We start from the raw sequence: 27,666 nt of genomic DNA on the forward strand, positions 1-27,666 counted from the left end.
AAGGCGCTAAAAACGTGTCAAAGGGCGCCAAATCGCCCAATCAAACATCAAAAAAGATTTAGGCGCCCCCTTGAAAAGCTTTTTTGGCGCCCCTCTCAGGTCTTTCTGGGTGGTGCACTGCACACCCTGCACCCCCTGCCAGGCCGCCACTGCTAACTATTCCAAATCATTTCCAAACTTTTGCTATAAAGCATTAAAAAGCCTTAATTAGCATTAATTAGTTTTTACAAGCATTTGTACTAGCGGGTGGCAGTTAGTGAAAGCTATGGCTAGTTTAGAAAAATAAAAAACTCCTATAAGGTCTATTAAATTCCTTTACAAAATCTTCTCAACATTCCGGCTAAAATTGCTTCTTATAAGGTACACATCCAAATATCCTTAGAGAACACTTACAAATACTACACTGTGTTCATGGTGGCGCTATCTTAAGGCAATGTTGTGTATTGTAGATTTTGTTTCAATTTTCAATCTTCCTTCGTTTCGAGCGTAAAACTCCTAAGGCCTAAAAGCCTGGAGCTGTCTATTGTATAGACTAAGAAGACTTGGGTTTAAAGGTTTTATTTTTTTGTAAGTGTTTTCCCATTTCATATCAGCAGTGTCTGCCTGTTGTTATATTATGCTGATATAAGCAAAAAGTTGTTCTTTTCCTCTTTCTGACCAATCTTGCTCCACATCCGTGTAGATCCTGTGTAAAAGCTTGTGAAAATTGATGAGTAAGCAAACGATATCACTCTTAATTAAAAACAAAACCTTTAAGAGAGATTAAATAAAATGGTTTGTGATTTTCAGTAATTTTATTTCCTTTCTCTCAGTAGTTAGGTACAGCTAATAAGCATTGAACATAAAACGTCAAATTTTTTTATCAAACTTTTTTTAAATCTGTATTTACAAGGTATTGAATATTTTAAAGCTACGTTTACATTGCACACGTAAAAAAGAAAGTGAAGTGCATTCAAAATTTGTCAAAACTATTGCATTTTGGTATTATTAACGTAACCAAGGATGGATCATTTTAAATAAAAAACCATCATAAAAACGAGTTTAAAGGATCATGACAAAACAAAACCATTTTATTATTTGACAAGTTTCTGCGTGCGCACGTGTTCAAGACAAAAAAATATTACTACAATTTTTGGTGTGTTGACGAAAGTGTTGTGTTACAAGGCAAGAGTAAGGTCATCAGAGAAAAACAAACAAAAACAAAAGTCTCCTTTTTATTAACGATATCTTTGGATTTGTCAATTCTATCCAAATTTCGAAACAGTTACGTCAATGCTGTATTCAATTTTCGGGTCAAACTTTATTTTTGTTACTTTTCTCTGATTACCTCCTATAACATAAATTTTACGATACTTTTTAAATCTAGAAATCCTAATAATACCGTAAAATTTTTCTCCAAGTATATAAATTAACAATAAAAATAACAAAAAAAAATATTTTTTACAAGATTTTTTTTTCATCCGCAGTCATAAAGGCGGTATGAGAACCAAAAGCAAAATAAAATATCAAACAAATGTATTTAAGTTGGTAATTTTTTTTTCTCAAAACAACAAATATAGCTTTTGGGATTGTTGAGTTATGATACATGACCAGTGGTACAAGCGATTTGTTTACATTCCAAAGGTGTTTTCACCGCTGTAAGCGATGTATAAAAAGCCATCTTCGTCTTTGTGTTCTTCATAAATAGCTCCCATGGTGGCGCTATATAAAAAAAAATTAAATACATTAAAACTTTTTCATTTTAAGTCCAATGCATTTAACTAAGAAAGGAACTAAGTTCCTTGATTTGACTTATCGATTCGTTATTTTTTTCGAGGGGATGCGCTTAGGATAAAAAGGAAAAGAGTGCTAGGTATGACATACTTGACATACTTGATTTTTTCAATGTTTCGAAAGTTCTTTACAAGTCTCTAATGATAGCCACTTTTCGCGCCAAAGTCCCTCTCAGCGACTTTCTTTAATTTTCTTCAATAACCAAATCTTTCTTTTCCGAATATCTATGAAATCGACAACACCGCACTGATCAACAAGCCGCATGTTGAACATATGGTATAGTCATAAAGGGAATCTCAAAAATGTGAACAAGCAAAATACATCAATAACAAATCATGAATAGGACGTTGACACAAATAACGAACACGTATTTCAGCGCACGAAGCCAAACAAATTTGATTACCCAAGCAATCATGTAAACAAAGAGAATTATCAACACAGAAATAGCAGTCACTAAACTAAACCCAACAATACAATGAGCTCAATGTCCATCAGTGTTCAATCACAATTCATGTACGATACTTGCTGATTGTTGTAGTATTCAATTCTTTCGCTGACGTTGACACATGAACGGATGGAATTTCCCTCGTAAATGGGGGAATTCCTAGTTGAGCAAACAAGCTCACGTAAGCAGTTGAAATATGCATAGTGCGGAAAGGGGTCTGACCCCCCCTTCTTAAATGACCCCCCAACCTTTAAAAATGCCTATCCCCCAAGGGTTTTGGGCTAAATTTTCTATGGTAAAAAGGGAAGGGAAACAGTAAAGAAAAATTAGGTCTGGCAAATATAATACCACTTTTTAGTGAAAATAAAGAACTTCCTTTCATGCAGACCAAATTTCATAACAGTGCTGGAAAATAATCTACAATTATATGTAAGCCCCACCCCCCTTCTTAAACGATCCCCCCTCCTTGCTACCCCCCCCCTTTTCAATGAAAATTTCTGATCCCCCTTCTTCACTTTTTTGGAAGGTGTCATCCCCCCTTAAGAAAGGGGGGGGTATGATATGTCTTCATCAAGCTTATCAGCTGAAGCTAAGCAAGTTAATCCAATAATAAATATCGAATTTTTATTAGGGTCATCTAAAATAAAACTATTTAGAGATACTGAAATTTTCTCCAGAAAAACGAACAAAATTAAAACAAAACTAAAACTTGTCCAGGCTTACCTCGTTGCTGGTAGAACTTTGTTAACGAATAAAAACATAGCTTTCTCAGGTGGAAGCTGGATGCGTTTTCGAATAATGTACATGAATTGTGCAACTGAAATAATAAGGGAAAAAAAGATCAAAATCATGGATGAGATAATACAGATAACACAGCTCAGAATGTTTTAATAGATAATATTTTCAAGAACAGGAAATGAAATCAGACATAAGTCGTTGATCGGGATATCTAAATAGAATCCTGAATATAGACCTATATTTTTCTCAACCCTGACTGTAAATACGTAATAGTTATCGGACAGTTGCGAGTACAATATGAGAAATATTTTACGAGTTCCGAGATTATTCCGTACAATATTTTCCGAGCCTTTAGGCGAGGAAAATATACGGAAAATCCGGAACGAGTAAAATATTTCCATATTGTACGAGCAAATGTCTGATAACTGGTTTATCGGTGACCCAAAAAATGCACTTTTTGTGTTGGATGACACTTTTGTAGCAAAGTGACGTTAGATTGCTTCTACCGCTACAATGCAACAACATCTTTTCGTCAATTTATATTTTTACATGTAAAATATAAGATATATTGTACTCTTTTTAACCAATCAGATTGCTGATATTTTTTGGATCGCCGATAAAGCGGTATATAAAACTGCAACTTGAGGTTATGATTATATTTTTGCTATTATATTCGAGGGCAAAATGGAAAAAGTGTAACCAACATACCAGTAAGGTCTGAAGGGACGAGGAACTTCCTCTTGTCGATATCTTGAATAGTTGATCGCGGAGCTTTCTCTACAACGACCTGTGTAAAAAAAGTTATACATTTTAATTGGGATTTAATGTATTTAGTTGGTGAAAGCTAAGAAGGGCTAACTTGATGACAAGGAAAAAAGTGAAGGCAATTTCTTTTTTTTCAGAATCATGTTTTTCCATTAAACACTCAGTATGATTCTAGACTGTTTAAAAAAAACAAAAAACTCTGATTACCTATGATTTTAAAGAGTGTCAAAACCATACAGAAAGAATGCTTTGACACCTTCAATAAAAGCTATTTCAAAATAATATTCAACACCTTTGAATACTGAACAAATTGAATTATATTGGCTAGTTCGAACTATTAATTTTCTTGCTTTGTTTTCCGTTTTCTTAATTAAACATGTTTTGAAAACGAAACTGTTATCATATGACAAAGATATGTTTTTTTTGCTCTTTCAGAAATGTGCAGAAATAGTCTTTTCCAACTGAGAAAGTGGTATTTGAGACAGGAAAAAATTATAAAATTCAAAATCCAATCCCAAAATGTTATCCAACCTTTTGGAACCTGTCAACACTGCATAATGAAGTTAGTTAATTAGATAAAGGAAACAATTAATATTTTCTATAACTTCCTACATGCTGCTTTCTCAAATCAAATCTTATTTAAATGAATAATGAGCTCAAATTATTAGAAATCTTTCAAGCACTGTGCTTTTTAACAATAAATTAATAAAATTAAGAAGAAAAAAACTTACTGGAATTCTGTCAGGGTATTTTGCTCTTATTTTTGATGATTCGGATGTTCGGCTATCTGTGGAACAGAGGAAAAGAATATTTAAAAGATTTAGATAAAAATGGTAAAATCCATCAAGTTGTTGCTTTTAGATTCATATCAAAGCCTATATTTCTGAAGTGCAAATCCACCTGTCTCATATATGTTCATGTTTACCCTGAAAATAAATAACCAGACACTACCAGCTCTAAATTGAATGAATACTGTGATCAAACCAAATGATTGAGATGCGTTGAGTTAGATTTGAATACCCAAGGCAAGAGAGTTACAACGGGAAAATTTAGGGAAATTCTAGTAGTAATTCAGCTGTTTTCAATTGATGGTCCACTGCAATCAGTGTTGTTGTTGTTCCAATCAGTTTTCATCAAACAAGACATGTTAAACATGATTGAATCTCAATCAAACATATGGTATAGCTTAGGCCAGGGGTTACAGTAGTGGTAAGAAGAGAAAATTCTCAAAATAGAATACTCCTTAGGCAAACGTGATGGTATATTGCATAACTAAACGGAGCGGATAATTTCCAGTCTGAATAGTTGTAGTAATTTAGTATGCTGAATTGAGTCAAAATGATCTACAGCATGCAAGTGTAAATTGAAATTATTAAAAAGCAGCACACTTGGTTTGAGGCTTGGGCCCCCGAACTCCCCAACAGGTGAAAAAACTCAATGTGAATCATTTTCTTAAGCAAAGAGTACACACAGATGGATCATAGCTTTACCATAGTGCCACAGTTCATCAGTGGATAGTATTCTTAAGTATCATCCAAACTTCATTGTCATTTCTACAATCTTTCAAGAAATATATTGAAATTCCGGTTATGTTGACGTTTTTCGAGATTTAAAGTTCGGGCGAAAAAGCCGATTTTGGGCTATCTCTTTAATTGAATCGAATATTTCAATTTGAGACGGGTAGGCAGACTTCCAGGCTATATTCGGAGCCTTACTAGACCATTATTGAACTTTCGGATCCAAAGATCCTAAGGTCTTAAGTCTAGCGTTAAAACTCAGAGTTAAAACTCTACCCTTCGAACCTACTTTAGAGCACTTACAAATCGATGGTGGTTTCAAAACTTCCTGGGAAATTTCCCATTTGTCTCAAATATTTCTTGAAGGATTGTAGCATTATTTGCAAAAAAAATCACAAAAATCATTTTCGGCTCCAAAAAGTGAGTCTGTGAGTCGGTAATCACCAAAAACTTTTCAGAAATCAAATCTATCGGAAATTAAAAATAAATGGCAGGGTGTTTTGCCGTGATTATGTAGACAGTCTGTCTCTGCGACCCTTGGATTTTACGATACGATCCCTCTTTTTTTCAAATGTGGTATCTTTGTTTTTGTGACTAGGGAGATAACACGTCCTGCAAACTCATATGGTGAGATCGGGTAACTTGCATCAGTGGAGGCTAACATGCATAGCCCTCAAATAAATGTCCTGGCTGGTCATTAAAATACAAAGTTAAATAAAAATAAAAATGGTAGAATATTAATGAAAAAATTTTAATGACCAGCCAGGTCATTCATTTGAGGGCAATGCATGTTAGCCTCCACTGATCCACTCACGGTAAGAAAGGGTTGGATATTATATCCGTTTTATTTTGAAATTCAATTCTTGTGTGCTCAAAATTAAAATAAAGATGGTGGGTGAAGCGTAGGATGGGATGGATGGAATTGAATAAAATTCAAATAAAAATTTCAAAACAAATGAACTTATGCAGCTTCGCTGGCAGCTCTATCCAGACGATCTCAATCAATCGAACGGAATCGACGATCGAACCAGTCGATCCAAATCGAACGCAATCGACCGCTTGAAATTCGATTGTCGAACGCAATCGAATCTCAATCGAATATTACCGCAATTTTCAGATTCGATTGATATTCGATTGCGTTTGATTGATGTTCGATTGCGTTGGATTGCATTCCATCGTCGATTCATTGACCCCCCATAGTGTCCTCCCCCCCCTGGATTCAGGGGGGGAATGGGTTTTGAGGTCAAAAGGACGTATAGGGGGGAAAGAATTTTTTTTGAAGCCAGGGGGGGGGAAAGAGGGAGGGGGGAATGGAAAATTTTCATTCTAGGCATGGGGGGGAACTCACCAAAATCAATTCAAAATTGAAAAACATCTGGTTTTATGAGATGATATAGCATAATGCTTAGTTTTATTAATATTATGGTTTAAAAACAACTATCCTTTCCATATATTCTTGAATTAGAACTACCTTAGGGAAATCAATAAGCGTTAAGTTCATCAAATTACAGCTTTTTAATTTTATGCTTGAGGGGGGGGGGACAGAAAATTTTTTGGAGGCAGGGTGGGGAAAAATGAGGGGGGGGGAATGGAAAATTTTCATTCTAGGCATGGGGGGGAAGAGACCCTGAAGGACACTATGCCCCCGGATTGTTCATCGCATAATTTCTACGGGAAATCAAAAGTAATTTCATTCGGCTTGTGATGTTTGAGAGCTTGGATGTTGGGAAGCTGCAAGACTAAAGCCAGACGATCTCAATTGAACGGAATTGACGATCGAACCAGTCGAACAACAATCGAACCAATCGAATATTACCCAGAATTTTGACGTTCGATTGAGATTCGATCGCGTTCGACAATCGAATTTCAATGGGTCGATTGCGTTCGATTTGTTCGATCGTCGATTCCGTTCGATTGAGATTGTCTGGCTCTATTCTACCATTTTTGTTTTGATTTAACTTTGTATTTTAAGGACCAGCCAGGTCATTTGAGGGCTATGCAGGTTAGCCTCCACTGATGCAAGCTACCCGACTTCACAGCACGACGTACATTTTTAATTTTTTTCTAGCCTCTGAAATAATTTTTTTCCCAGTGGTGGTCAGAAATTCTGATGGAAATCCATGTACTTTCGCAAAATGTGTCAGATATTCCACTCTTTTTTACTGTTTTGGATTCTTCTCTCGCCTTGGAAATTTTGAATTTTGGTGAAAACTTTTGCCCTCCACGTGCGTTTGCGTAGGGTAAAATGGCGAAATGCGAAAATCGAATTTGGCAAAAAATTTTTGAAAAATGACCCTACAAGATTTGACTATATCTTTTTATTCCATGAAGAGATTACTTTCAAATAAAAAATGTATTAACAATGAATGGGTAAGCTTTCTAGAAATCCAAACATAAATTGTATAGCTTTTACCAAAAAATAGCACTTTAGGATCAGAAACAGTCAAAAACCAGTTTTTTCCAATTTTCTTCGAGTTACAGGAATTAATTCCTTGTTTGTTTTGATCTGAAATTTTCAGTAGGGGTGGCCATCATGGTTTCCTTGCTCATATCAGGGGGGGCCGAGCCGGGGGTAAGAGAATTAAAGTTTCTAAGTAAAATCTTAATTATCACCCAAAAAAGTGCCTTTTTTATGTCCATATCTTTTAAATAGATTGTCCCAGCCTTATCCCTCTTTCAGTAAAGCTTCCTATACCTTTTGTCCTTCAGAAAAACCAAAAATATTGGCCTTAATTGCTTGCTTTCAGTTCCTGTAGCCAGTAGTGTGACCCCCTGTATTTCTATTTTTGACCCCCTGTATTTCACGCGGGTTTTTTAATAGAAAAGTCACATGACTCAAATCCCGCAGTCTTATTGGACTAGAGAAAGCGAAAGTGAAATCGCGCGATCTGATTGGATGAAAAAAGACCGCGGGAGCTGGAAACGAATGGAATTCTCTAGAATTCTCATTTTAAATTCAAGATGGCGGCAAGAAAAGCACGTCTTTTGCTTTGGACGAAAGGTTGTAAATTCTGGTTGATTTTAAGGTTTTATCTTATCTTATCTCATTTACTTTAATTAGTAGAGGCTTCTTCAATGTTTGGGGAAGGTAAGTCTGTAAAAGTTATTTGTTTTTCGGTGGAAAAAAGTGTTTAAAAAAGCATTTTTTGTGCTCAAGGTATATTTTTCTTCGCAAATTTTTGTCTTCAATCTTAAATAGATGAACGAGTATTTGACTGATGCTTATGATTTTTCCATAGAACATAGTAAAACTATTCAGGAACTTAGACCTTTTTACAGAATTTCAAAAAATCTGTTAGTTCTGGAGATATATTGAAAAGTTTAGACATGGGTAGTTTGCGTTCGTGTTTCGCATTCCCAAACCAAACGCACGTGCCTCGGAAGTCCCGTGTCGTCAGTCCCCCCTGCAAGGCTCGAAATTACGATTTCAAGTGGGTCGGACAAAATGTCCGATCAGGGTTGCTTTAGCTTGAAAATTATGATTTTTGGGTCAGGCATGAAGCCATTTGGGTCGGACAATATCCGGTGTCCGACCGTTATTTCGAGCCCTGCCCCTGATGCCAAATTCTGGAATGGCCCAATATGTATACATTATCAGGAAAATGAGACCATTAATGGCTCAAAATCCTGCAATTTCCTGTCAATTTTACACCTCTAGAAAATGTAACACACAAAGGCGAAAATACTAATCAAGTGTGCACCAGTATTATAACATACAATCAACCTAAACCTTTTCTCCATTGACCCCCCTAAACAGACACTTCTGTGTTTGCAAATTACTGCAACGACTGAAACTAAGCAGACTCAGATGAAAGTGGTTGAAACAGGAGAAATATATATATATATAATATATACTAACCTAAAGAGTGTTCTTCCTTGAATGCCCACTTCATTTTGAAAGTGTAGAGTGGATAAAATGATTCTTCTCTCTTGTCTCTGTATTTTGTTCTGCTGGTCCAAGTCGCTTGACGCAGCAAATTTTTTTGAAAACTGCTGCAGATGTGACGCAATGAATCTAAAAAGTTGTTTTCGTCCCACAATGCTTTGCGAAAATACTCGCCGTCTTTGTTGTTGCTATCAAAATCACTCGCCAAACGCGAATTCAACTCGCCAAACGACGAATGGCGTTTTTGGGTGTAGAATGATGGCGTATTGTTAAAAAAAGTTAATTTTGGTTTTCGAGATAACCTTACCATTTTATTTGTAACATGATTCATTATCATGCCGAAATCTGAGAGCCAAAAACTAAACACGAAAGCAGTCTCCATTTCATGAATGCAAGATTTCTGCGTCGTGTATTTCGATCGTAAGATTAATGTAAAAAGACCCTTAACGAAATTTTAACCAATCAGAACTCGAAAACGAAAGAAATTCCCGGAAATATGAAGAGAGTTACCAAACAGTACAGATTCTTTTCTGTTACTTCTTTCCAAAAAAATATTTATGTACTGAACACTTTAGAAAGCAGTATGAGAGTATTTTAAAAGCTTGATTTAAAACGCCAAGTATGCTTTGATTTTAAAAGTATAAATTTAAAACAAACATGTTTTTATAGCAATGGATGGATGTGTGGGGAAGTCGTGGGTGGAAGTGGCAGTCAGAAGAAACAGAGGTCGTGGAAACAGAGAGGCGAATCAGAACCACCAAGTATTTTTAATTTGACTTAAAACACCAAGTATGTTTTCTGCATGTGGTGAACTAGCGAAGACGCAACATAAAGTTTAAAAGAAAGGGAAGATGCATTCTATGTGCTAATGGTTGATGGATGAATGAAACAGACAAGTCAAATTAAAAATACTTTTGGCTTTATCGATAAAAAAATGATAGAAATAAAAAACAATGAATTAATTATGAATCTAACATTTCAATCTTTTACTTGTTTTTTTTTCAGTCGATATAAAATATAACAGCAAGATACTGTAAGAGAAGAGAAAGATGAGAGTGAGAACAGAACTTCGATTTGAGGAGATTAAAGAAAACACAAACGAAAAAGAGCGTGCACGAAAAATCGACGACCAGGAGAAATGGAGCACGTTTTTCAACAAAATTGTGAAATCATATTTTAGTGATCGTGCATTTGAGAGATTTCATCATGAATTTGAACCAGCTCAACATCGGTTGGACTGTAGAGTACCTTCTCCAGGGGAATTCAAATGCCAGCAGTTTTCAAACCCTGGTTCAAAGAAATCAAAACGAAAATTGTTGATTAAAGATCCAGTCAATGAAGAAGTAAAAGAGTCCAATGATGGTAAAAAGAAGAAATTTGTCAAGAACGGCTGTGGTAAACCATGGAATTCCAATCTATGTCTCACTAAATTTAACTGCTTGATTGAGGACGACAAGGAAGGTATCGTCTTGGTAGTGCACCTACGTGAATATGGTCAACGATGTGGACACTGTCAAAACCGATATGAAAACCCAAGTTTTGAAGATTATGTTCTAGACATCATGATGTATTGGCTACTAAGCATGATACTTGAAGGTGAGAAAGTTACAACTGTTTAATTCAACTAACTCGCTCGCGATGCATTTACTCTTAGGCTCCAAATAAACGCCCCCCCCCCCGCTTGTTAATTTTTCGAAAATTTTATCAATTCCCCCGTTTATTAACTTTTAAGAATATTTTCAGGTGTCAAAGGCCCCTCTTATTTTGCTCTAAATAGCCTGATTTGAGCCTATATTTACAGAAGTACAATTTCCGAGCCCCCCCCCCGTCAATTGGGACCCCCGTTTATTAAATTTTCTACCCCCCTCCCCGTTTATTTGGAACCTAAGAGTACTGCTTGATTGGACTTCGGTCACGACTTTGACGGACTTTTCTGAAACAATAAACGCAAGCTTCATCAGGTATTTACCCTGAGTATCAGAGGTTGAGTTTTCAAAGAATATAATCAAGGGTCCGTTTCTTAATTTTCGATTAAATCTCGATTAGCATTTTGAAAAATGTTAGCAAAAAATTTAAGCTAATCGGCCGCCAATCCAAAGTTTTCAAAGAATATATTAACCTCCGAAGACCAATGATAGAAATTTTATCGCGCATGTGTCAATCTAATCACTGTAGAAAAAATCAAAGATTTTGTATTGATGACAATTTTTAGTTGTGTTTTCAACGACGGGAATAAAAATATAAACTTTGAACTTCATGGTTCATCCAAGATCTTGGATGGTCGTATGGTTACAGGCACAGCGTCGATATATGATTTCGACCTGTGCTTTTCACGGTATCAGGTATTGATTTGGCTTGACCAATTTTACATATATAAAAAGCCCTTTGATTCAAATCCCTTCAAATCTTAGGAAGGTATAGGTATAAAAGCTCTTCAAAGATAGAAGGAATAAGTTAGGCCTAAGTATGTCAACCTTCTTTTTTGTTTTCTTTAGGTATTTTCGACGTTGTTGATCCGTCAATTGCCGTTAATCCTCAAGACATGGGTTATTACCATCGAAGACGTTTTTCTAGGAAAGTTGACAAGGACGGAGAAGTGGTTGTTCAGCGCAGGAGGGGTCCACCTCACAATAGAGCAATGTGCCAAGCCTGTGCAGACAGCAAAGGTTGTGGTTATGTGGATGCAAAAAAAAAGCCAAGAAAAAGAAGAAACAGAGGGGCGAATCAGAACAACCAAGGAAACAACGGTGGTACTCAACCTCAAGGAGAAAATGCTGGTGGTGGACAACAACAACAGGGCGGTAGTCAACAAGAGAGAGGAGGTCAGCGGCAACCAGGAGGGAACAGTCATACCCAACGACGAAGAAGACAAAGACAGCGACAACATGAACGCCAAAACAATCAACAAGAATAAAGTTGACCATAAAAGCCGTTATCGTGTACCCATATATTCAGACGATCGAATTTTCAGCATTTGATTTTTTAATCAAGTTACATACCAACCAGGGATAATGATGACTGAAAACGAGTATTACTGGCAACAATGGGTATCTAACACTCATGAATTCTTTTGACTTTGATTTACACTGATAGACTTTCTTGGAGATACTGTTCAATCAATGAGCCAGACGTAATTGATCGAACCAATCGAACGGTATTTTAATCGAACTTTGCCGAACTTTGTCGAAAGGACTATTTGCCGAATTGGTTTTGTCGAACTTAGTCAATACTCACAATTTTAGCGACTATTGAAAAGTTCCATTAAATAATTTAATCGAACTTTTGTCGTTCGACAAAGTTCGATTAATTCGGTAATCGTCAGCCGTGCAAAATTACTCGAATCTGATTGGTTTAGAGGAGTGCAATTAATCGTTAATTGCACTATTACCACTTTTTGCACTCTTCGGCGGGGGGACACTTTTGTCCCCTTATTCTTTTCTCTCCCAAGTCCTGTGTCAGAGACTTTTTCCTTTTTTTTACTATATAATAAAAAACAAAGACATTTTTTTTCTTCAATATAAAAAAGAACAAAGAAATTTTACTTTACAATAGCTTCTTTTAATTGAAAACAAAGAATTCGAATGTCAAAAATTTTCCCTTTTTCTGAAAAAACTATGATTTACTAATGATTATTTACTGACGATTACCTCGGAATCGTATGTTTTGTCGTGCAATTAACGATTAATCACTCGTAACAAAGGAGAAAATACCGTAATTTGCACTCGTCCTTCGGACTCGTGCAAATTACTATTTTCTCCTTTGTTACTCGTGATTAATCGTTAATTGCACTCCAAACCATACGATTACTAGTACTAATCTAACTGTTCGATCGATTCGATTAATTACGTCTGGAATAAGGCACATTAAATAGCCAAAGAAAAGAATATTTTCGGAAGGAAGGAATGTAACAGGGCGAACAGGGAGGACCATTTTGATTTTAAATTATAGTTTCGCATATTATTTTGCTTTAGATCTTCTTTATGTTTTTGGTGAGCAAGTTACATAATAACCGAAATGTATCATACTTATTATATTGAATATTCTGAACATTCAATTAATTTTTCATATTTATTCGCGAGGTTAAGCACGGGTTTATTTTGACCGTAAAGTGCGATACCGTAGGCCGGTACATAAGATTTCACTTGCATGGTTTGCTTTGGCAAGTTATGTACAGGCCTACGGTATCGCACTTTACGGTCAAAATAAACCCGTGCTTAACCTCGCTATCGTCTCTCTGGACCCGGTTGTTCAAAAGTTAATTTCTATACCGAGATTTAAAATTCAGGAAAAAAAAATTGAATATGGGGGGGGGGTGGGGGTAGGAAGATTTAATTTTTTTTGGAAATTTGCCACAAGCCCCCGGACAACAGGTCTAACCCCCGGACCAGCATCAGTTGACTCCCCCCCCCCCCGACATTCAAAATTACCCTCAAACAGAGAAAGTTTACCGGACTACCCCCGGACACTATATCATTTTCTGGAAGAGCCTAAATTTGAATCAAGAAAGATAACTAAAAGAAAAAGGAGAGTAACAAATGTAGCCTGTCAAAGAGTATAGGTATTTCATAAAAACTTCATATTTTACAATGATAATAATATAACAAAGATTGCGACTCATAATCAAACCAGAACTTTTCAATATAAAGAAAAAATAATCAGTCCATGATCCCAATAAATCATGCATTCAGTTTTACATGAACATTTCGATTCTGTACTGTCACGTGGTACAGAGCCTAGTATCTTTTTTTCTTTTTCCTACTGATAAAGAAAATTGACTCATTATATCAAAATAACCACGTGTCTTTGAGCTTTATGAAAGAGTCAGTTGGCAGTTGGATAATTTCTTGTGTCCCATTATTAAACTAAGTTTATTTCGATGTCTTTTTTCCTCATTAAAAGTCATTTCATTACTGTACACAATCATCATTTAGATCACCAATCAAGGCTTATTGAATGCTCAAGAATCAGGTTTCAAAGGTCTTACAGCATTCACGGAATCAGCAAACATGGTATGGTAATTGGCAGTGGGTACAGGCGTCGCACGAATGGTGCGGCCAGCAAAGAAACGACCGTTAAACGATTGGACGATTTTACTTGCCACGTCTGCCGTTAAACACTTCAAATAAATGTTGCCCTGAAAAAGAGAACAGCAATAAAATGGTTTTCTCACGAAATACTTTTACAATTATTATCAAGTTTCAAAAAGGAAATGATAAAGAACGGGTTATTGTCAAAAACGACCTTTGCAGGAAAGTTGATTTAGCCACTTCCAACAATGGATATATTCTTCCTTTTTTTACACTCAGTATTCTTGTGTACTAGCTAGCAGGTTCACTGAACAAATGTTTAATACACTGACAGGCGTAGGCTCTGTAATCTGTCGTATGAGTGCTTTCTCTTCAATTACAACAACTGTACTACATAGAAATGGCAACTATTGCCTTAACAGGAAATATTTCCCGAGCGGGAAGGTGAAAAACTTCCCGAAATGGATAGAGTTTCCGAATCAGGAAGTTAACCAGTTTCCCGATCGGGAATGTGACTTCTGCGCACTCCGGAAATGGTCGTGGAAGGTAAATAACTGATGCCTATTGTAAAAGAGGGTAAATAAATACCTTTTACCGGGTAGTTAAGAAATCCACCGGGTAATCGCTTCTTGATTCTACTTTCCCCATTCCCAATTAAAAACTTCCCTATTTGGAAACTTCTTCTCGATCGGGAAACAAAAATCTGCTTTGTTTACAAAAATTCAACTTCCCGTTCGGGAACAATGAAAAGTTCTTGACCAAAACCGGAAACTGAAAAGTGATGAAATTTTCAATCTGGAAACAGTTTCCTTTTTGGGTTATTTTCACCTTCCCGTTCGGGAAATGCCATTTCTATGAAGTGGTTCCGACTGACTATGTGCTAGGTCTACTTGGTTGGCTGTTTCTTTACACAACTTGCCAAGCTGCAGTGTTTAAGTAAGAGACAAAACCAAAAAAGGATCCCACAACAAACTGAAATGCCTTAGCAGTGGATCCTGCCTCCTCCAGTCGGTACCACTACATGAAACAACTATTGCCTTAACGGGAAATTTTTCCCGAACGGTGGGGTGAAAATAACCCGAACAGGAAACTGTTTCCAGATTGAGAATTTCATAACTTTTCTGTTTCCCGTTTTGGTCAAGAACTTTTCATCGTCCCCGAACGGGAAATAGAATTTTTGTAAACAAAGCAGATTTTTGTTTCCCGATCGAGAAAAAGTTTCCTAATAGGGAAGTTTTTAATTGGGAATGGGGAAAGTAGAATCAAGAAGCGGTTACCAGGTGGATTTCTTAACTACCTGGTGAATATTATTTATTTTCCCTCCTTCACAAGAGGGACAAATTTTAAACTTTTCACAGGCATTTTCAGAGTGCTCAGAGGTCACTTTCCCGATCAGAAAACTGGTGAACTTCCCGATTTGGAAAGTCTAACCATTTCGGGAAGTTTTCCACCTTCCCGTTGTTCGGGAAATATTTCCCGCTAAGGCAATAGTTGCCTTTTCCATGTAGTGGTTCCGACTGCCCTCGTGAATACATTAAAATTTCCAATCACTATCATTTGTGGTCAGGTCCTAGGTTAGGCTTTGGCCCATTACGTTGGTTAAAACAACTAAATGAATTCATACCTCTGGGCTGATAGTATCAACAGAGATGTGAACTACAATTCCATGTTTTGTTACTTCTTCCAAGACGTCGTTTCTGTAATCCATTTCCCAATCTTGATCGGTTTCTCTGAAAAAAGATGGAACAAGAAAACAATTAGTTGAAGTTCACCAGCAAGTAAGTTTTCGAAGATCAAATTTTTTCTGATTTTTTTTCACTTTCAATTGACCCTTTTAGTGAAGAAGTTTTGCTCAAATAAACAACATGTAAACATTGCAAATGGTATTTTAATTTTGAAATTTTGCACACTAATATTATATCAAATCTAAAGGTCCTTCGCTATCTTTGGCAACGGGAATAACGGTTTTCATTAGGCGAACAAACTTTCGCGAGCAGAAACTTTCGCGATTTTCGCGAATTTTAGCCCTTTTCGCGAAAGTAAATATCTTGAAAATTCTTGAGAGGGTAATTTGAGAAAGTTTATGCTCGCGAAAAAAAATCTGAAAAGGAAATTCACTCAAATTTTCCTCTTTGATGATAACAAGGATAAAATTTAGTGAAGATACTAAGCAAAAGTCCATCAATTGTTGTTTGAATACATTTGAACGATCAAAACACTAGTTTTATGCGCCGAAAACTTGAATTTTCTACTAAAAATATACCTCATTCGCGAAAGTTTCTCGCGAAAATTTTTTTTGTCAAATTTGCGAAAGTAAATGTCGTAGATTTTGCGATTTTTCGACCTCGCGAAAGTTTCTGCTCGCGAAAGTTTGTACGCCTAAAGTAGTTTCCATAGCAGCACGAAACTTCTTTCCAAAGAATGAAAATTGACAATTTTTGAATAGATCATCGTCGAGATGTTTTATTTCGAAATTACAGTATGCACTAATCAGGAAAAAGAATCTACACAACAGGAGACAGGGTTCTCACTTTGTAGGGTCGAAGAGGTTTGATAGAATTAAACACGTGCTTCCACCAAGAGGTAACAAAGGTGAAGACAACATTCCTGAAACTTGTTGAACTTGTGGTACTTGCATTCCTATAAAAGAAATCCAAAAAGATTACAAAGGTTTTCAAATAAATTTTCACCGAGTCGCTTACTTTGGAACACCTGAAAAACATTTCAAACTCATTCTGTGGATTTCAATTCAAATGAAATCCTGCCGATGCGAACTGTATAGGCCTTATCCCTTTAACCCTTTATCTGTGCACAGACCCGATATCTACGGCTAATTTCAAAATTCATTGCAAAAAAGGGTCTGTTGCCATTGTCTTTTTCCCTGGGGGGGGGGGGGGCAGCCAGGCAAATTGACCGACGGGTATGTGCGGCGGCTAAGGGTCTATTTTTCAAGATAGCAGAAATGCGCTGTAAGGGTAGACTTTTTGTTAAATGCACTGTAAGGGTGGAAATTATAGTAATTCAAGGAAAAATTAATTTTTTTGCTCTAAAAGGATTGAAAATTTGTAAGGGTATGAATTTGACGGAATTTCGGCGTTTTTTGCTACACTGTAAGGGTGCGATTTTAAAAGCCAATTTTTTCGCCGCACATACCGTCAGTTGGCAAACCCAGTGCCCCCCGGGTCTTTTTCCCATTTAAGATTTCTTAAAGAATGATGAAGAGCGCGGGGTTGACAAGATGGTAGAGCGAGCAATATCTTCTGACATTACATCTAGCTGATTGGTTGTAAGTGACGTAAAATCAGTTAATACGTTATTTTCAACCAATGCAACGGTGCATATCATGAATTAATGCAAGCAAAGTCACCGCCCCAGTTGCAATGTTTGACATACCTCCCCACACTCTTCTACCAAATTCCCCTCGCATGGTAGGGGTCGACCAGGGCGAAGGTACATTCACTGAATCGTAGCACCGAATGGGAACCGAAGAGTGGAGAATCATATCTACTTCACTACTACGTGACTGTTGCTTTTGTGAATTTAAGTTGTGATTTATAAGAATCCATTCCGCTCTGTTTCTAGACACATGGTATAAAGAATGATTATTGGAAGGAAAACTCAAGTTTATAAAATGAAAAGCTTTAGAGTTTATCTAGGATATATTGACTCACCTGAACCATGTGTTTGTGCCAGCTTTTGCATCAACGAGGCTCTGGACTGTGCGTTCATTTCAATACCACCTTTCTCTGTCTCTTCATCATCAAGGAAAGACATGGAGCCATCAGACCGCTCTGATACTGTGTTCACTTTGATTGGTCGGCCAACTAGTTCAAATCCGTTCATCTGTTCCATGGCACGTTTGGCGGCCACGGAATCTTGGAAATTGACGAAACCGTAACCTTTCGATTTGTTCGTTTCGCTGTCGTATTGTAACTGAACACTGTCGATGGTCCCGAACGGTTCGAATATCGCTTTAAGCATAGGCTCTGTTATATTGTAATGCAAAGAACCGACGTATAACTTCATGGGACCAGATGGTTTGGTGACCGCAGCTTGTTGTGCCGCGAAACGGTTCTTTTCAGCCATTGTTGGAGATACCATTATGGGAACACCTAGCAAACGCTGCCCTGACAATTTGATAGCCTGAAATATGAAGAAAAGATGTTTGGTTAAATAAGTATGTGAAGACTTTTTAGATTAGTCAAATTATAGGGTTGGTTCGAATTATTAGGTTAATAATAGATGTGACACAAGGGCGAGCGTTTAACATTTCGATGTATTCGAATTTAACCTTTTCCTCCTTGATTGAACTAAAGAGAATTGCTCTTGATAATTTATGGGTAATCAGAAGGTTTTAGTACAAATTGCGGAGAAAACATTCTCAACCTTGCCCGATGCTGGAAGAAGAATCTCTCGAGACGTAGTCAAACGTAAATCTCGTCATCCAAGCTACCAATAACATCCAATTTGAAAAACAACCCATTAAAATATTTCTTTGTAAGCGATCACAAAAACATGATTGGAATATCAGATTGTGGTTCAGAAAGATACATGACTTACCAAAGTGACAGCGCTAGGGTCTGTAAATTCCACATAACCAATTCCTTTGGAGCGTCTAGAGTTTCGATCTGAAATGAGTCTGACGTCACGAACTTGACCAACTTTACTGAAGAAATCTTGGATATCGCGGATGGTTAGATTCCGTGCCAACTGCATGATGAAGACAGTACGTGCATCACGTTCTTCTTGCGTGATGTGGTCATCTTCACGGTCACGACTGAAATAAATTGAAAAAAAATAATCATCAATAATAAGGCTGGCAGAAAGCTTCTTTCAGAATAGATTGTTTTTTTTTTCTTGATTTTTTTGTATGAAGACTGATAAGCAAGCATACTAGCAAGTTGTTAGAAAGTAATCGATCAGAATCACGCTGTTTGTAAAAATCTTCAAGGAGTTATTTTTGTTTTCTTTTAGAAAATTAAATAATAAAAAAAAGAAGACATTTCTTTCTAGAACCCAAATAAGCAATTTAAAACATAGCGTTACTACTTACTCTCCTCGCAAAGAAATTGTTGTTACACCATCGGAGCTTCGTCGGACACTTTGAAATGAAACAAGTGATACTTTTATGGACCTACCTGGTTATCAAAACTAATCAATGAAAATTGAAACAATGAAACACATAAGACATAACTGGACAAAATAAAAAATATACAATGAAAGCGTGTCTATTGGGAGAAATTATCAACCCTATTGAAAAAGCTAAAAAACTATTAAACGCTTTTCTTTATAAAAACAATCCACTTTCAGAAAAATATACAGCTTAATAAATAAGGTTTCTAGAAAACTCAAACCATCGCGCTCTACAGTGACATTTTCTTCTTCGAGAAAAAAAATCAGTTTTATTGACAATCGAATCATGAATGATAGTGGGAATTGCTATCAATGATGTTTTTTTTTAGAAAAAACAAAGAAATGTTAGGAAAAAGCCCAATGAAAATCTGCAAAATCAGCGATTTCCAACATATTTCCGGCATTTTCGGCATTTCGGCCGGAAAAAGAATTTTCTCAAAAAATCGAACTCTGTCATGTTTTGAAAACTTATGATGAAATCTCGAGAAAATGTCAAAAAACTGGTTTTTCCGGCATATTTCCGGCATTTTTGGCCGGAAAATTTTTTTTTTCGAAAATCGGGCTCCGTCACATTTTGGGCATTGCCATTTTGCATCTTTGTGACAAAAATCAGAAAAAACTAATGAGCCAATCTTGAGAAAAGCTGGTAACAGACGGACGGACGGACGGACGGACAGACGGACGGACGGACGGACGAACAAAGGTTAATTTATAGGACCTCCAGGTAGGTCCAAAAAGAGTAATACATTAGAAGAGCATCGATTGGTAAGGGCAAAATACCTTGTGCTCGACAACTGTAGCGAGAAAGATGGATTAACCTTCCGATAGACGGAACAGGCCCTATCCAGGACAACATTCACTATCCTAGGATAGGACTGTGCTTTCCTGACCCTGCCAACTCGTGCTCGGGACACATCGAGCTGCTGGTGTATAGTAATTATACTCGAACGACTCACCACAAAGCCAGGCATATCCCCTCACATGGCATGGGTTGACCCGGACGAGGGTACATTCCCAACAACCGCAGACAGTCAAGAAAAGTTGACGAATAAAAACTTTTAAAAAGATACCAATTTTTCATGATATAGAATGAAGGCACGCCTCTATGTTGACAATGCAGGATTAACAGAATAATGTTCTGGTACATTGCGGGGGAGTAGGTTCAAAAATTCCTCGTAAGGAAATGGTAGGAGATACCTTATTGGAACTAATTTTCATGGTCGAAAAAAAATATCCGAAAAATTGCATTTCACGAGTTTTAATTTTCGCGGTTTTGCCCTTTTTTGGACAAATTTCCTAGGGATTTTTGAAATTTTTTAATAAAATTGGAAAAAATTGTATCTCGCAGGAATCAATTTTCGTTGTTTTTAACTCTCAAATTTTTTTGCGGGTTCAAATGTTCGCGACTTTGACGAAAAACCGCGAAAAACGCTAAAATTAATTCTCACGAAAATTAGTTCCAATACGTTGTCATTAGAACTGAGGTCTGACTGATCTATTTTTTGTTCTAGTGAATTAGAATAACTAATTCCTATAATGTCTCCCAATATTGTTTCGTTCTTTTCAGTTCGGTTTAGGGTATCGATATAATCAGTTAAGGTTTCACAACACTAAGAAATCGAAGTTAAAGGTTGAAAAAAAAAGATCAGTGAGGAGGGATGGTGAGGTGGGAGACATTACAGGAATAAACACAAGTTGTTAACTGATTATTGGCACATTAAAGCACAAGCCAGACACGGACTTGACTTACAATTCTCTATCTGGGGATCTCCTTCTCAATGGTGAGCGCCTTGGGGACCTTGTTCTGCTTCTACTTCTTCGACTTCTCCTGAAAAAGATCGAAAAGACTTTCTAATTCACTAGAACCAAAAATGCATAAGTCAGACCTCAGTTCTAATGACAACGTATTAGCTGTTACGTAATAGTTACAAGTTTTACAGAGGGGTTCAGTATGAATAGAGGTGGGTTTGTATCATCAAAGACAGTGCACTTCATAGAGTGTATATAATATAAAATATGTCAAAACTTTCTATCTTAAATGTAATAATGATGAGTCAAAACTTAAAGTTTCATGCTTACAATCATCAGCTACATATGATACAAGTTTGATCTAATTGAAAAAATTCAAAATTCAAACATTGCTAGAATCGACAAGTCGTAAAATTAATGAGTAATTAGAAAAAATAAAATTTTAATACTTTAAGTTCTACATTTTAAAAAAAGTTTTGACTCATCATTATTGTATTGCTCCTTTACGTAGAGCACTGTCTTTGGTGAAACAAACCCACCTTTATCGCTACTTTCTTAAATGTAGCACTTCAAGTTTCTTGCTAACAATCATCAGGGATTCACCATCTTTGAGTGGACTCTGAATAAGGCTTCACAAAATACAAAAGGGATATGCCAGAGCCCGCTGACTTTGAAGAACATTTGAAAATCATATTTAGACTACCTTCTGTCACGTGATCGACTTCTACTTCTTCTACGCCTTTCACGTGATTTTGAACGTGATTTACTTCTCCTGAAAAAAATAAGAAAAAGAATCATAATACCTTCCTAATAATTGGTAGTACTAACTAAGATGCACCGCGTGCTTAACATCTTTTAAAGACCCTCTTTTTGTCAAGCCGAAATCAACCAAAAATTAGGTCTTACCAAAATGAAAAAAAGGGGCTAAAACGCCTATTTTTAGACAAAAAACTAATTAATCTATCCGCCATTAGTTAATCTAGAGTGCAGATTTAAAATACTACATAAATGGAAATGGATTTGTAGCATTTGGAGGGGATCATGTGTAAATATACTAAGGATTCAATAAATTCTTGAAGACCAAGTGAACAAATTGTATGTTTGATTCTATTACCTTCGATCTCTTGATTTTGAACGGCTTCTGCGACTAAAAAAGAGTGGAGATTGAGTAAGATTAACAACAGCTGAAATAAATGCTCAAAATTCATAACATTGCCAGACTAATAGTTTTTGAATATCCTTGTAGTATTGTCCTATCGGTTATGAAAATTTGAAATATGGGCATAATCAGAAATTAGTTGGACTGAAAAAGGCGTAGCCATATGCCAAAAGAAAGTGAATGAAATATTAATTTACCTTCTCCGCCTGTCTCTTGACCTTGAGCGGCTTTTTCTGTAATATTTAAAATAAAGGGTTTATAAGTGTCATGCTTTACCTTACAATCATCCTTTTTTTCTTGAAGGGGTATGAAAGAAGAAATATTTATTTTCAAAAAAATTCCTGGATAATTATGTAGAAAAAAAGGGATAGTGGTAATAATCTGACATGACATCTGACAAATTGTAAAAAAATATGCAGAAATTGTAGATTGTAGCTCATCATTATTTTGATGAATAGAAACATATTTTTGATGGGATAAAATTTTTAAATACCTTTTTCTATCTCTAGATCTTGATCTACTCCTGAAAGAGACAAGTGATAGAAATGTTAATTCACGACTAAAACCTGTTCTGTGCCTAAGGGTTTCAGAATGCAGTCACTTTTTAAGTTATTTTAAGCACAAAATATTTGATTTTTGAAAAGGCAAGACCAATTTTACTGTCTATTGTGAATAATAGAGATGGATGGATGCTATTTCCTATTATATTCACTTTTGTTTGCCTCCTAAGCTTTGATCTTATTTTCCACTTTGAACGTTGCAAAACCATTAACTGACTAAGTTTTCAAAACTTTAAACTAGGAATCAAATTGGTCTTGCCTGTCAGACAAAATTACTGAAATTACTCAAATTTAAAAATGTAAACTGCAAACTGAAACCCAGAGTTAAATAAATTTTTCTGTTTGTTTTTTATTCACCAGCAAGTAAATTTTATAAACCTCTTAGCATTTTTACACTCCTTTCCGGTTGCGTGTAGAATAACAAAGGCTCTTCTGCACTTCAATCAAACCTACATTTAATAAAAAGTCTGGTACCTAAACAAGAATAAAGCTAGTTTAGATTATAAAGCCAGATTGAAGCATTGGTAAATGGTTTGGCTAGGTTATGTGTGTATCCTATAGGCTTTTAGGGTATATTATGGGGGTAGACCATTTGTATTTTACAGTGCACATTCACTTACTCTTAGGTGCCAAATAAACGGGGGGGGGTTCGAATAATTGGGGGGGGGGGGGGGGTTGGAAAAAATTTTCAAATCAAATAAAACGGGGGGGGGGGACCTAATTACCGGGGGGTTGGAAAATGGACTTTTAAAAACCCTAAAAAGGGTCAAAATGGACTAAATTTAGGCTTTTTAGAGTAAAACAAGAAACTTTCCTTTTGGGAGCTGGAAATTTTTTCAAAAATTAATAAACGGGGGGGTCCTAATAACGTCCGGGGGGGGGGGGGTTGGAAAAAATCGAAAAATTAACAAGCGGGGGGGGGGCCGTTTATTTGGCACTTGACAGGTCTAAAAGTTAATTTCTTTGTAGTTAGGGGTGTGAGATCTTTGAGGTCTTCAAGGGTTTGATTAGAATTTAAAACCCTAATTGCGAATTTTTCAGTTGAGAGGCGATAAATTTCTTTAAATCAAAGACAGTTCATAAAAGAATACATCAGTATTTGTATCCATTGTGAAAACCAAGGGATCTAGAAAAAACAAAGAAAACCTTGCATCAAAATACATCCCCATATCAATATATACTGTCTCTCTGTCTAAATATTTGCTTCCATCTAAAATTTGTCTCCATCATTCGATTTGCAGTGTTATAAAAAAGGATAGTATTTTCAAATATTCCTTTATCCATGTTTTGGTAAATTTTTTAGTACCACACGAGTATGCAAATTCAATAGAACGGGAAGGACTTATTAGTAGTACTTTAGATGAAAAGAGTTCAGATATCATATTTATATTTTCTACAATACCTTTTCTTTTTTTTCTTTTGTTCAGTAGCTGGGCTTTCGCTTCCACTCTTTCGAACTTTATCATCCCCATTCTCCTAAAATCAAACATTAAGCAAAAGTCAAACAAGTGATACTTTTATGCACCTACCTGGTTATGCATTTTAACACATATATAATTGATATCTACGTGAGCGTGACCATTAAACAATCATTCAGAACACAAATAGTGACAATCTATCAAAATTAGTCGTTTGTTTCTTATAAAAAAAAGGTTTAAAAACCAAAATTTCATAATCTTGAAATATTCTTTCATATTTATAATTTTCATACTTATATATATAAGACTTTGTGAGCAAAAAAAACATCTCATCAAAAAATTGAGTAATTTGGCTAAGAACATTGATGTATGCTTATTAATAGTGATTCTTATAGATAAACATGGGTTATTTGAGCCAACAAAATTTTTTTGAAAAAATCTGCTTGAGCCATCTTTTACCCATGATGGCACCCTACTTTCATGCAAAAAATCAGAAAAAGTTAATAATCCAATTTTTCACAAAGACCAAAAAACCTGTTTTTTAGCGGTTTTTTGGCCCAAATTTGCCCCCAAATTTTTTTTTTCGAAATTCGGGCTCCATCACATTCGAGGGTTTATAGTTATGCATCTTTGTGCAAAAAATCATAAAGAATCAAAGATCCAATCTCGAGAAAAGCTAATACAGTACCTAAGTAATTGATGTGCTTATAAATAAATATCGAATTTGGCCAGTTTTTCTATAAAAACACACCAAGAAACCAATTTTTTATGTCTAAACACACACATTCTTCAAAAGTAAGCCCTCGTGAGCAAAAAAACATATATCTCATAAAAAAATTGAGTAATTTAACTAAGAACATTGATGTATGCTTATTAAAAGTGATTCTTATAGATAAACATTTTTACCTATGATGGTACCCTACTTTCATGCAAAAAATCAGAAAAAGCTAATGATCCAATTCAAACCTGTTTTTTAGCCGTTTTTTAGCCCAAATTTGGCCAAAAAATTTTTTTTTAGAAAATCGGGCTCCATCACATTCGAGGGTTTATAGTTATGCATCTTTGTGCAAAAATTGTAAAATTTGTGTAGAAAATTTGTAAAAAAAAACGGAGGAATTTTTTCAACACACAGATGAGTTATTTTAAATATCTTTTTGTTTTTGTTAGGCAAAAAGTAAGAAAAATCAGCAACTCAAGGAATAATATTGTTCAAATGTTTGCTTACCACTTTTTGAAAAGGTGCTTCCAATAGATCGTCTACATCAAAATCATCAGCCATGGTCTTTGTTGTTTTTCTTATTTCTTTACAGTAATACTAAGTAAACAGGGATCTAAAAAACATAGCATAATCGGCTTGAATAAAATTATGCGTTTTAATTTACAGAATTTTATTCCGCACAATACTAATCTACGAAATTCGTTAATATCTCTTGAACCAATAAAGGTATATTTTTCAAACTTCACAGATACAATGGACCAATGCTACTACATGCAAATTTGAGAATATGAGACCTACATAAACCATTATTACGGCCAATAAGGCATTGATTGGGCTATTATCAATGAACATTTCAAAGACACTGACTGGCACAAAATTTTGAACCCACTATATTCAGACCCTGACGCCCAATATGATGCTTTTATCAAACAATGCATATTCATTATATCTTCAAATAATGTACCTCCAAAAATATTTTCATCAAAGAAGAAACGCAAACCAAGAGACAGGCGAATTTTAAAGCGAAAAAGAAAGAAACTGAGAAAAAGGTTTGATAATCTTAAAACTACAGAAAAACTTGTTGAAATTGAAGTCCTTTGCTCAAGAGAGGGAACAGAAAGAAGCTCAAGCAACCTCTAAAATCAAATCTAACCTAAAATTCTTTTACTCGTACGCTAATCCCTTCTCAAAATCTAAACCAAAAGTTGGTCCCAGACACTAACAAATTGACTGATGATCCCCTTTTGATGGCCAATATTCTACAAAACCAATACAAGTCTGTCTTCACCCAACCTCTTCAAAACTACGACCTTCATCTGCTTGAGTCACAAATTCCAAAACTTGAAGATATCAATCTGACTATCGAGGAATTTGTCAAAGAAATCGGTACACTGCAGGGATCGAATTAGCGTATCGCATTTCGCAATTCGCGATGCGTTTTTGGATTACTTACAAGCTAAAAATTGAAAATTGATCCATTTTAGGATGCAAAATCATGCTTATCAAAAAATTGCGATGCACTTTCTATCCCTTATTTCGATGCCTGACACTGTCACAAACTTCAGCACCTAGACCAGATGGTTGTCCAGCTATTCTTCTGCTAAAAACTAAAGATAACATTGCTCTACCATTTTCAATCATCTGGAGAAACATACTTAACAAAGGAATCACTCCTAAACTTTCAAAATCATTTTCCCGGGCCATTTCTGAGAAGTTTGAACATAGTGTGCAAGGGGGTTCTAGGTCCCACCTAAAAATTCAGGTCCCACCTAACCCTAAAATTCCCACCCTCAATCCAAACTCCCAGATCCCAGCTAAAAATGCTATCCCCACGAAAAATTATACTAATTCGAGGAACTAAACAAAAATTCTTACTGTTTAATAATAAAAAGGAGAAAAGTTTAGTATAGTAAAATGAAATATGAAAATAATATGAAATTTAGAGAAAATTATAATTAAATTGGAAATAAGAAAAAACTAACATTAACTTTTATCAAAACACCAAAAATTCCACCTAAAAATTAATCCCCACCTTACCTTGTTTCTCCCACCTAAAACCTGAAAATTTCCAAATCCCACCTGGAAATTTCCGACCCGAAACATCAAAACCCCCCCACTATTCTGGGGGCGGGGGGGGGGGTGCACACTATGTTGAATTACAGGAAAGGTGTATTGTATGCTTTCATTGAAAATATTTTCGTCCCAATACTTGTTTTTTTATCGGTATGTAGTTGACTCCCACCCCCTTTTCGGCCCAACGCAGATAAAAAATTTGAAAGTTTTTTGTCGAGGATCCCTAAACGTGCTACCCCCCAAAAAAGAGGTTATTGAGCATATCATATTCATTGGGCTCTTCTCCAATTAAAGTCCTTTACCTGGGGTGGACAAAAAGCTGAAAAAAGCTCACTCTAGGGGTCAGGTTTTAAGAAAAAAATAGTTTCATCACACTTTACAAGCTGTTTTCCTGTTTTTAATTTCTTCCACAGGTTTTACCAGCTAAAAATTTGTCCTGTTTGCAACAAAATTGTAGCAACGTTAACAGCCTCTCAATTTGAAGAGGAAATTGTAATTCAGAACCAAATAACTTTTGGGAAATCTTCACTAACCTTTTGACTTTCAGAAAAACTTAACTTTTTTATTCTAAAATAGGTCTATCAGAGTCTATGGGGGTATTTGTGGTATACACTATTGTACTTGAGATGCTAATCAAAAATTAACCCCTGTTTTGTGACATTTTTACAGTCAGCCACAACTTTGCTCATAGAGTGAAACCGTTTT

General features: G+C 35.8%; 3 protein-coding genes across 4 annotated transcripts; 1 reads left to right on the top strand and 2 right to left on the bottom strand.

The window, feature by feature from the left end:
* Window positions 1-775: 775 nt before the first annotated feature.
* LOC136801161 (gamma-aminobutyric acid receptor-associated protein-like 2) lies at window positions 776-9,246 on the bottom strand. The gene is made up of 5 exons (XM_067057788.1): window positions 9,098-9,246; window positions 4,453-4,508; window positions 3,665-3,743; window positions 2,942-3,035; window positions 776-1,701 (listed from the first exon to the last, which is right to left on the bottom strand). The coding sequence occupies exons 1-5, from the start codon at window positions 9,129-9,131 to the stop codon at window positions 1,611-1,613; spliced, it is 354 nt and encodes a 117-aa protein (XP_066913889.1). The 5' UTR covers window positions 9,132-9,246; the 3' UTR covers window positions 776-1,610.
* Window positions 9,247-10,133: 887 nt separating this feature from the next.
* LOC136801164 (uncharacterized) lies at window positions 10,134-12,045 on the top strand. Its single transcript, XM_067057793.1, has 2 exons — window positions 10,134-10,720; window positions 11,620-12,045. The coding sequence occupies exons 1-2, from the start codon at window positions 10,174-10,176 to the stop codon at window positions 12,036-12,038; spliced, it is 966 nt and encodes a 321-aa protein (XP_066913894.1). The 5' UTR covers window positions 10,134-10,173; the 3' UTR covers window positions 12,039-12,045.
* A 1,617-nt stretch (window positions 12,046-13,662) lies between these two features.
* Window positions 13,663-25,527, bottom strand: LOC136801163 (RNA-binding protein 39-like). 2 transcript variants are annotated; one of them, XM_067057791.1, is made up of 13 exons: window positions 25,396-25,526; window positions 24,155-24,228; window positions 22,686-22,715; window positions 22,390-22,425; window positions 22,148-22,180; window positions 21,737-21,805; window positions 21,035-21,112; window positions 19,205-19,252; window positions 18,712-18,928; window positions 17,823-18,294; window positions 16,683-16,791; window positions 15,776-15,881; window positions 13,663-14,258 (listed from the first exon to the last, which is right to left on the bottom strand). In XM_067057791.1, exons 1-13 carry the CDS (start codon window positions 25,447-25,449, stop codon window positions 14,082-14,084), a joined length of 1,503 nt encoding a protein of 500 aa, XP_066913892.1. In that variant the 5' UTR covers window positions 25,450-25,526; the 3' UTR covers window positions 13,663-14,081. The 2 variants fall into 2 exon arrangements, with proteins under 2 accessions (XP_066913892.1, XP_066913893.1); XM_067057792.1 differs by lacking the exon at window positions 21,035-21,112 and having other exon boundaries at window positions 25,396-25,527.
* Between the last annotated feature and the right edge of the window lie 2,139 nt (window positions 25,528-27,666).

The sequence above is a fragment of the Clytia hemisphaerica genome, unplaced genomic scaffold (assembly GCF_902728285.1).
Source record: "Clytia hemisphaerica strain Z4C2 unplaced genomic scaffold, Clytia hemisphaerica genome assembly, whole genome shotgun sequence".
In the NCBI taxonomy this organism is placed as follows: domain Eukaryota; kingdom Metazoa; phylum Cnidaria; class Hydrozoa; order Leptothecata; family Clytiidae; genus Clytia; species Clytia hemisphaerica.